This window comes from Myotis brandtii, unplaced genomic scaffold (assembly GCF_000412655.1).
Source record: "Myotis brandtii unplaced genomic scaffold, ASM41265v1 scaffold388, whole genome shotgun sequence".
Taxonomy (NCBI): Eukaryota; Metazoa; Chordata; class Mammalia; order Chiroptera; family Vespertilionidae; genus Myotis; species Myotis brandtii.
The window spans coordinates 2250632-2261532 of record NW_005364882.1 but is presented as its reverse complement, the minus strand read 5'-3'; the positions used below and the strand labels follow the sequence as shown (position 1 = coordinate 2261532).

The 10901-nt window shown below is 37.8% G+C and overlaps 1 protein-coding gene across 1 annotated transcript in view; it reads left to right on the top strand.

The window, feature by feature from the left end:
- The window catches only part of DIAPH3 (diaphanous-related formin 3), a 505494-nt gene that overhangs the window by 386341 nt on the left and 108252 nt on the right, over positions 1–10901 (top strand). Inside the window, exons 25-26 of the mRNA XM_005872674.2 lie at positions 7475–7570; positions 8017–8076. Coding sequence (XP_005872736.1) covers positions 7475–7570; positions 8017–8076 — 156 coding nt within the window. The remainder of the gene's footprint in view (positions 1–7474; positions 7571–8016; positions 8077–10901) is intronic.

Genomic DNA, 10901 nt, shown 5'->3' with positions numbered 1-10901 from the left:
ACCCCCCAAGTGCACAGATTTTTGTGCACCGGGCCTCTAGTTTTTCATATCTCTCTTGGCCATTTGTATGTCCTCCTTGGAGAAGTGTCTATTTAGGTCCTCTGTGCATTTTTAAATTGGATTATTTGTATAAATACTGTATATATTTTGTCAATTAACCCTTTATCAGATGTATCATTGGTAAAAATGTTCTCCCAGTGGGATCCCTTTTCATTTTGATGCTGGTTTCTTTTTCTGTGCAGACACTTTTTACTTTGATGTAGTCCCATTTGTTAAAATTTTTTGTTTCGTTTGTCATAGGCCTTGTGTCAGTAAAAATTCTGCTAAGTGAAATAAGCCAGTCAGAGAAAGATAAATATCATATGATCTCACTTACATGTGGAATCTGATGGAACAAAATAAACTGATGAACAAAATAGATCCTGAGACATGGAAGCATGCAACAGATTGACAATTCTTAGAGGGAAAGGGGGTGGGGGAGAGATTAACCAAAGAATTTATATGCATAACCCATGTACACAGATAATAGTGCAGTGAAGGCCTGGGGAGAGGGCTGGAGTGACAAGGAGGGAGTCAATGGTGGGAGGGGATAAGGGGGATATCTATAATACTTTCAACAATAAAGATAATTTAAAGAAAAAGAAAAGAACTTCCAAAAATACTGCCCAATTTTTTGTCTGAATTTGAGACCAGAATTTTCAGTTTACTTCCAGAAGTTATCTGGAGGTACCTGTTAACACCTTGCACTCACATGTCCAAAAGGAAACTCATTATCTTCCCCAACATTATCCCCCATCAAACTCAATATTATTTTTTAAGTTTTTATATTTTCTTTCTCCAGTCATAGGTCCCAAGGACCTCAAAGGTGTCTGACTTTTTTTAAGTTTTTATATTTTCTTTCTCCAGTCATAGGCCCCAAGGACAGACTCCTTCACTTCCTGTCTGTCCCCTCATCCCATTGATTCAGCTTGAGAAATATCCTCAGCTCTTACCTTCTCCATTTCACTGCGACTTCTAAAAATACTGTTTACGAATTAAAGCAGGTGCTGTGTTATTCAGACATAGCAAAGCTTTGACTATTGCAGTTAGTCTATTTATTTAAAACAGTTTCACAGCAGGAGAGAGGCTATAAATATTTTTAACATAAATTGACTTGCAGTTAGAGAAATTGAATTCTAGTCTATAATAAAAATGGCTAATTTTCATTTCTCTGGTTTGTATTAGAATAATGCAAATATGAATCATTTAAATGCTCTACTATACCTCACTTTTGTTTTTACTCACATAGTTGCCTTTGTACCAGCCCTTCTTTCTGACAGGTATGCTGTTTGCTCCCGAGCCCCTGCAGTGCTCCCTCCTGCCTGTGTGTCAGGTCATCACTCAGCAGGAAGCCTCACATCCCCATGGTTCTTGTAGATCCCTCCCATGTGTGTCGCACTTCTTGCTCCTTTTGAACAGAACACATTTGTTAACTCTTGGTGTCTAGATATCCTTAGTGCTTAGTAGTCCTGGTATATAGTAGGTGTTCAGTAAACATGTGTGGAATGAATATTCCAAATGCATTTTTAACATTTGGAAAAATCCTGTCATTATATCTCTTCACCTTACACACTGGATTACGTTAAGGCTCTATTTGTACTTTCAGTTAGAATTTCCCTTAGAAATTGTGTTATATATTACTAGAAGCCTGTTGCAGGAGGATTCCTGCAAGTCCCGGCTGGGCGCGGGGCTTAGGCGGCCCATTCTCGCTGCCATGCAGGGCCGCACACAGGGGTCCCGGCTGGGGGCGGGGCTTAGGCGGCACACGGGGACCTGGATGGCGGCTCGTGCTGGCCCGCCCTGCCTGCAGTATGCAAATTAGCCGCCATCTTTGTTGGTGGTTAATTTGCATATCTCACTGATTAGCCAATGGGAGGCGTAGCAAAGGTAAGGTCAATTACCATGTTTGTCTATTATTAGATAGGATGTCCTTTAGTAAGGACATAATCAAGTACACTATAGAAGATTTATTTAATTTATAATATGTCTAAGGCATTGCTTGAAAGATAATAAGCAGGCATTCATAAACTTCCTAAAGCACTATGACATTCATTTATGAATTTATTTCTCTACATTTTTATATCACCTAGCAATTTACCATGTGCTTTTATTTCTATTACCTCGTGTGATCCTCTTATTAATGCTAAGACAAGTATGGTCTCTGTTACACATATCAGGAATGGTTATGACACTAGGCTGGTGTCACGCAGATAGTTAGTTGAGAGCTCAGACTAGAATTAGCAGGTGTCCTTAGGTATTGTATTCTTTCCATTATGCATGTGGTCGTGAAGGCCAAGAAAGGCCATCAGCTCTGGAGGCAAGAGCAGAGGTAGAGGTTCAGGTGGAGAGTGATGGACGGACTAGAGGATGTTTGGGGAGTGTCACAGGCAGTTGTCTTTAAAACTGAATAATAGGTTGGAAGTAAGAGATAAGATTAGAAGAGCAATTAGAATCAGTGTCGGGAGCAAGTGAAAGAGAGGGGACTTTATATTGTGGGAAGTGAGAGATATTAAAAATGTGTGACTGGATGATTGAAGATTATAACTCTCCTTTAGGTCTTATCAGTACTGTATGAGATTCATTAAAATGAGGGAGAAACTAGAAGCAGTGTGACTCTGGGCAACTCATGTGGTATTTCAGGTAAAACATAACTCAGTTCTCGACCACCAACACAAAAAGTTTATTCAGAAAAAGCAATGGATCAATTCATGAGATACTTGGGAATGTGCATTAACAAAGTTTGTCAGCTGAATGGATGTCTGCGACAGAGAAAAGGAAGAAACAAAGCTGCGTGTTGCTTACAAGGTGGTGGGAATGGGCCCCTACTATGTCCCTGCCCCATCTTCATCTATGACCTTCATTCTCCTGCGCAATTATTCCCCCTGGCTGATTATATTGTGCCACATTTGTTAGTATAGCCAACATGTCTTAATGAACACTTTCTGTAATACTAGCCTTGTGGTAGGCATTAAATGTAAGTGAACAGCACAATCCCTGCTCGGGAACTCAACATCTGGGGGTAGACACTGTTAAGTAAACAAAATTGTAAAGGATCTATTGTTCTGTGTACCACATGCCATCAGGACACACAGGGCCACCCAGTTCAGCCTGCATAGGTCAGGAAAGGACTCTCAGCTATCCGTCTTGAAGGAGAAGAATGAGAGAGCTTGGTGAAGAAAGTGAGAAGGATGCTTTGTGTAGAGAGGACAGCATATTCAAAGGCGTAAACTAGGGAGCATGGAACTGTGTTGTAAGCTGTTGATGAGCCTGAAAGTGTCAGCATCTACCTCCTAAGAGCAGTGGGATGCCCCTGCCTGTCCATGATGTAATTATCACACTCAGGTATCTCAACATTGGTACAGTTTAATTCTTTAATATTGAGTGCACTGTAAAATTTCTCCAGTTATCTTAATAATGTCATTATAACCTTTTCACTTTTCAAGAGCTCATCAAAGATTGTGTGATACATTTACTTGTCATGTCTCTTTAATCTTTAATCTAGAACAGTGCCCTAACCTCTTTCTTTTCATTTTTCTCTTGGCCATTCATGATATTGATGATTTTTAAGAACTAATGTGATTTCTATATGTGGAATATAGAGAACAAAATAAACGAACAAAAAAAAAGTTATAACAGATTCAGACACAGACACTGGACTGGTGGTTGCCAGAGTGGGGGAGGGTTGGGGAATTGGGTGAAAGAGGTGAAGAATTAAGAAGTACAAATTGGTAGTTACAGAATAGTCATGGGATGTAAAGTACAGCATAGGGAATATACTCAATAATCCTATATAATAAAGAACTAATATGCAAATGGCCATCACGCCCTCGTGCCCTGGCGCTGGGGCTGGGAGAACTGAGGCTGGGCTGGGGGACCTGAGGCTGCGTCCCCCGCCCGGTGATCTGTAACACAAGATGGCTGTGTGCCCACAGTGGAGACAGGGTTTCTGTAACACAAGATGGCTGTACCCACGGATGCCCATGAAATTATTTAATTATTTAATTATTTCATGGCCCATGAAAGCTGTGACCCCGCCCAGCGGGGCTTGATAAGGGTGGGACCAGCCGGGTCTGGATCTAGCCCAATAGGGGTGGGGCCGGCCAGGTCTGGGTCTCGCGTGATTTCGAGGCGCACGTGGGTGGGTGGGGACTTGACTCTGGGTCCTGTGGCACGCCTCAGGCTCTGACAGGAGAGAGGTTTTCATATACATTTTACTAATTTTCTTTCAGCTCTGAGACTTCTATTATAGAGAAAGGGCAAATAGCACTATTAAAATATTTCCTCTAATTAATTCCCTTTTAATGTGCACAAATTTTGTGCACTGGGCCACTAATCTATATAATAAAAGCCTAAGCAACTGTTACAGTAGAACAACCAGAATGACCAGTCACTATGATGCGCACTGACCACCAGGGGGCAGATGGTCAATGCAGGAGCTGCCCCCTGGTAGTCATTGCACTCCCATAGGGGGAGCACCACTCAGCCAGAAGCCAGGCTCATGGCTGGTGAGCGCAGTGGTGGTGGCAGGTAGCGGGACTAAGTTGTCAGTTGGATATCCCCCCGAGGGGTCCTGTACTCTCCCCTCCCCTCCCCAGTGCACGAATTTTGTGCACCAGGCTTCTAGTGTTGTTATAACTATGTATGTTGCCAGGGGGGTATCGGAAATATTGAGGGGAACATTTTGTAAAGTGTTCTAACCACTATACTGTATGTTTGAAACCAATACAAAATAATGCTGAAAGTATGCTGTAATTGAAAAAATAAGTAAATTGAAAATGTTAAAAAATAAAAGAGCCTAGGTCAGGTATTTCACAGAATGTTTCTCACTCAGGATTTGTCTGATTGTTTCTTCCCATTTAGATTCAGGTTAAGTACAATTGTGCAAACTATTACATATGTTATGTTGTGTCTGCCTCAGTGCATCACTTCAGAAGGCAGTTGTCAGCATATACCATTGTTGTGATGTCAGATTTGATTATTTGGGTAAGGTGATGTCTGCCAGATTTCTCCATGTCCTATTCCCCCTCAGCCTTATAGAGATTGGGGTTTTGTTGTTGTTTTAAATTTTTCCTTTATTGATTTTTAGAGAGAGAGGAAGGGAGAAGGCTAGAGAGATAGAATGAGAGAAACATCATCCATCGGCTGCCTCCTCCATGCCCCCTACTGGGGATTGAGTGACCTGGAATTGAGCTGGTGACCTCTTGGTTCCAGGATTGATGCTCAACTGCTGAGCCACACCTGCTGGGCAAGATTGGTTTTTGTAACCATTGATGATTTCTGGCAGAATCTGTTTTTACTGTGAGCTGTAATGTGGTGGTTTTCCTATTTCACTCATATCTGTCTCCCTTGTATTAATGGATCTCAGCCCTCTTTATATCTATGACATCTACTAGTTCCCAGTCTTCTTTAAAGGAGAGTTTTCTCTTGCTCCATGTTTATTATTTATTATTTTAGTGTCAATACAGATGCATGCTTGTGTTCTTCTTTCCATTGTGTAATAATCCATTATTACTTATCCAGTGCTCAAAGTGTCCTTTATTTATCTAATTCTGTCTGGCTCCTCTGCCCTTTGGCACATGCCTATCTGTCCTTGAGCACTTGTTTTCTGGCAGAACAGTATGTTCCTGACTCATTTCACAATATCTTCTTCTCAGCCCTAAAATCAGTCATTTTCCTAAGTATTCTGGTTCCTGTTAGCAAGTAATGAGACTTAGACACCAAGTTCCAAGGGATAGGTGTGCACGTTGCTTATGCATTATCATTACTTTTGGGCTCTTTGGGGCCACAAAGTGAGGAAAACTATTTTTTAAAACCTTGAACATACATGGTACATTTAAGTCTAATCCATCACTTCATAGCTCTTCCTCTCCTTCTACCATTTTATGTTTGAATTCCCTTTCCTTCAGTGAGCACCCCTGTTACCACCAACATTTTTACCCATCTGTTCCATCTTACCATATACACATAAGAATTTCAGAATGACTATATCAATGCCACTACCAATAGCAAACTTACTAAGGAAAATTCACATGTTCTTTGTAGTTCTTTTTTCCCCTTAAAATGCATGCCATTTATCTCATATTTGCTTTTTAGATTTTTAAAATGTTTCCTTTTACTAATGAAATATATTCAAAACCTTAAATAGTTGGCATTACCTATAGTTCTTTCTAGGAAAAATATACTTGAGTTTGAGTATAAATATTAAAAAATAGGTAGGTAGTTACTAATTGAAGTGTCTGAACTATTTAATGTGTTTTAATTAAAATAGCCATAAAGCCACTTGAGAATTAAAATCACATGTAAATTAATAATCTCCAAATGCTCTATTTATCACCCATTTTTTTATTACACCTACAAAGTTTAGTACTTTTCTAAGAATATAAATTAGAACCAGATGGAAAAGTGGTTGATGCACATTTATATATCTGTTTGTAAATTGTGTTTTATTTGTATTCTGTATTCATTTGTCATCTCACCTGTCCTCTATCAAGAGATAGCATCTCAAAAAAAGAAAAAAGAAAAGAAATAAAAATTCCAGAGGAAAATAGTTTTCTATTAGTTTAGACATAACTATGTACCAGCCATACAAATTCACAGAAAATGCTTGCTAGTAAACTCTAAGGCACCAAAAGAGTTGGTATTTCAGTTGGGCAAGTAGTGTTGTTGAAGCTTTTTTTCTGCTTTCTTTAAATAATATTTAACATGGACAACTAGAAGTAGCTATGGTTTCAATAAAATTTGATATTAATAGAGAGAAATGGCCCTACAATTGCATCATTAATCATATACAGAATATCAACTTAAACTAATCATAATGTGGTTCAGTCCTTTAGATTTTGAAATCCTCCATTTGTTTTTTATTATAGAAGACAAACTTTCCATACATTCTGTAAAAATTTATAGTGATTGTTGTATGTCACTAAAGTTAGAGGATAATTATCCTCTGATATTAACAATCAGTTGTTGGAATCATGTTCTCAAAAGTTAGCGTGGAAATACAATTTTGTGCAATAGGTTTAGACAGCAGAATATCAATAACACCAACAAAAGCACTCCCACACCTGGTCGATTTTAGAACTAAAGCGGATGCTTTGAAAATAACCCATTTCTACAAGGGAAATGTTATTTATCATAACCCAAGACACAGATATGATGAGAACCACATTCTCTTTGAAGTTATCGTGCCACTGGCCTATAAAAGCAGTGCTCCGAAGTGAATCAATGGGACTCAGTCCTCTGTGGTGGACAGTAGCACAGGCACTAATGAGACAGATTTCATTAAAAGCTATTTGATTTATGAGAGAGGTAAAGTCCTATCATATTTTGAAATTGCTGGCTTAGTCCTAGCATCTGATCTTATTTCCCCTACCATCACCATCACGGTTTCTGTGTATGCTTGACATTGCTATGGTAACCCCTGCATCTCTTCTCACAGAGGGTGATGAGACAGGAGTGATGGATAGTCTGCTGGAGGCCTTGCAATCGGGGGCTGCCTTCCGCGATCGAAGAAAAAGGACACCGAAGGCAAAAGGTGAACATTATTCTTGTTTCATGTTACTTTCTAGGGAACTACCACAAAGAACAACCCTTTTATATTTTTTAATTCTTTTAAAGTCATGTGTCAAGAATGTAGTGCTGTGGGCAACCACTCCTCAGAAGTTTCATAAGTTTTCTTAATCCTTCCCTTGCGATGACAAATGTCAGAGAGAAAAGCATTCCAGTTGGCCGGTGTCAGTAGCACATTACAAATCAATGCACTGAACCTAGGAAATCCTGATTAGTGTGACAAGTCTCAGCTGAAGAACCATATGTACTTCATCCCAGTGGAGTTCACAGTAGTATAATTAAATGCAAAGTAAAAGTCATAACATTATTGCTTTGCTTCTAGATATACTTAAACTTGGAAAATATACTGTTACACTTCTTGAGATGAACAGACCTCTATATTAAACCTCTTTTATATTTTTGTTTTAACAGATATTCGGCAGAGTCTCAGTCCCATGTCTCAGAGGCCTGTTCTGAAAGTTTGTAACCATGGTAATAAACAGTATTCATAAATTGCACATTCTTCTTATCCGCTTTTATCCCATTGATCTGTGATTTCAGTAGACTGCTGTGAAGTTCTCAAGTTTCAATATAACTATAATAGTAAAAACGTGTGGATCTACACATTTGTTATAGATTGTATACTCAGATTCTGCCGTCTGACAGTATTGCCTGAGCTAGTGTCTAGAGTTCTTCTTTCAGGTCTTGAGTGAATTTTTTTATTATTTGAAATTACCTCACACATTTCTGATCAGTGTTGTCCAGTGTATTCTTTCAAAAGCATTGTGCTTTCATAATACTATTTTGAGTAGTGGATTTACTTTACATGGAGATGCAATTTGAAATGTTGAATTGTTACCTATTTTACTCTATGACATTTGCCAGCATTTTGACAAAATCATTAATGCTATGACCAGCATTTTGACAAAATCATTAATGCAGATGACCTTCATGTGATATTATTATGGATGGATGTGCTAGAATCACTGAAAAGAAGGTGAGTTAACTTAGTCTCGTATTTATGAGATTGAATTCTTTCAGAAATCTCTACCCAACTACTGCACACCAGTCTCAAGGTGCCGGTTTGTGTTGATTGGATTTTATTTATTTCCCTTTTTCTCACTGTTATGTATTATGGGGTTCTGCTGACCTTCCTTAGTCTAAACGTAATTCACCCATTGTGATTGCCATTTCCTCAGGGTGAGAGTGTCACCAACTTCACCAGATTTATAAATGGAAAAATACTTGACATATTGCATTCAACGGTGCTTTGGGGTACAGATGAGTTAAGTAGTTACGTTTTAGCACTAATGTGTAATGCATGAGTAGAGAAACGTGTCAAATTTTTAAGAGAGTCTGATATAATTATGAGGTAAGTAGTAAAAGACATGGTTATAATGATCTCTTCATAGCTGTATAGATCCCTACTGCTCAAGGTAAAGTACATATAGATGCTTAATAAAGAAGAAGAAAGGTGAAACCCTGCAGCAAAATTTTACATAGATCTTTTGACATTTTTCACCAGTAAGTTTTTGTTGTTGTTTTGCCTTCTCCTGTTCTAATACTAAAAAAGAATTGTAAGAAATCAGATAAATTTGTTGTGGATCATTAATTCCTAATTGGGGTTTACGGTTTGGAGTTATTGTGACATTCGAAATAATGGCAAACAGTGTAGAGGACAGTGTTTCCCTGGACCTCATAGATAATGTGTTTCATAGATGAGTACATGGAAACTCAAGCTAAAAACTTCTCAAAACTATACAGCTAGTTATTGACACAACTATGGCCATGATACAGTTCTGATTTCCACCGCATTTCTCTTTTGATTATATATAGATACTTTGGTTATTTTTTATTAGTAGTAAAATAAACAATGCAGCCCACATTGTAAGTCATTAAAGCACCATAGGCAACACAATGGTCATGATAAGATTATAATGGCATATTTGAACCCCTGCCATGCTTAATTTTAAATAAGTATTTTAGGTGTAATGTAGGGGGAAGTTATTTAAGGTAAATTTGTGCACTGGCCTCAGGGACCCAGTCCTTCTGTGACTGTCATGCTAGGAAAGTGTCCGGGCTCCTGTAAATCACATATAAATTGTGATGTTTCAATCCATTTTGTAAAAGCAAATGAGCATTGCATTTTCATCTTTCCTAAACCTGATATGTACTACCTGAAGTCCTAAGGCTATTGTGATAATTAAGCTAGTAGGTTATAGAGCCAGCCAAAGGAGATATAACACAAATATCAAATTCTCTGTTGTAATATAAATGTAGTGGGTTGACATGTTTTTGAAACTTAATTTTTTATTTATATTTCTGCTGTGTTTTTGCTTCACATTTTAAGCAAGTGAGAACAAATCCAAATTACCAAATTAATCTTTAAGAACAGTATGTATAAAGATACATTTATTAGACTGGATGTTGAAAAATGAAGAATATGGTAAGGAATATTGCAACAAGGATCATGATTATTTTTATAAAAAGATGAAATTTCAAGCCTATTTGTAATCTATTTCTAAAAATTACTTATTTTCATTGAAAACTGAACAATGTGATTGAAATGTAACACATAACCCCTTTTACTTTTTAATTTGTTTTCATATACTTAAACAAAACTAGTGTCTGATACTTATACTTTCTACAAATATATAGTAGTTGATAGTATGTTGTAAACTGTTATTAAAAGTTTATAAAATTTTCTGCAGGGTTATTACACGCCAAGCACTATGCTGAATGTTTCATACACATCCCATTTAAGCTTTTCAGTACTCCTATCAAATAGTCACTACTTTAGTCTCCATTTTATAGTTGAAAATAACCAAGGATTAAACAGGTCTGATAGTTTGCTTAAGGTCCTGCAGTCAAATTTCGGCCCTGGGCCTGTCTGGTTCTTAATCTCTCTGCCATGGCGTGCTCTGAATGCAGCTTTTGAATCACACCTGTTGTTCTCATCCTTGAGCCGATGCATATGTGTACATTTTTTTTCTCACGATATAAGGTTGAACTATTGATAAACCTCTCTGAGGTTTCCGGCCTCTGGTATGTCTAGTCTTTTATTCCCAGATTGAACCACTAGGTAGTACTCTTTTCCTCATCTGAGGCTGGAAGAGGAAAAGAGTACCACCTCCTGGAATTATGAACACTTTTTATTCCTTCAATAAACTCTATATCCAAGCATCTATATTAATTAAAATGAATGCATACTCTGTTAGAAAGATCATAGATGGTTTACATTATATATATATATCATATTTATTTTACAATTAGAAAATCCTGGCAAAGTATCCTCTGAGACCTTGGTGTGTGTGTGT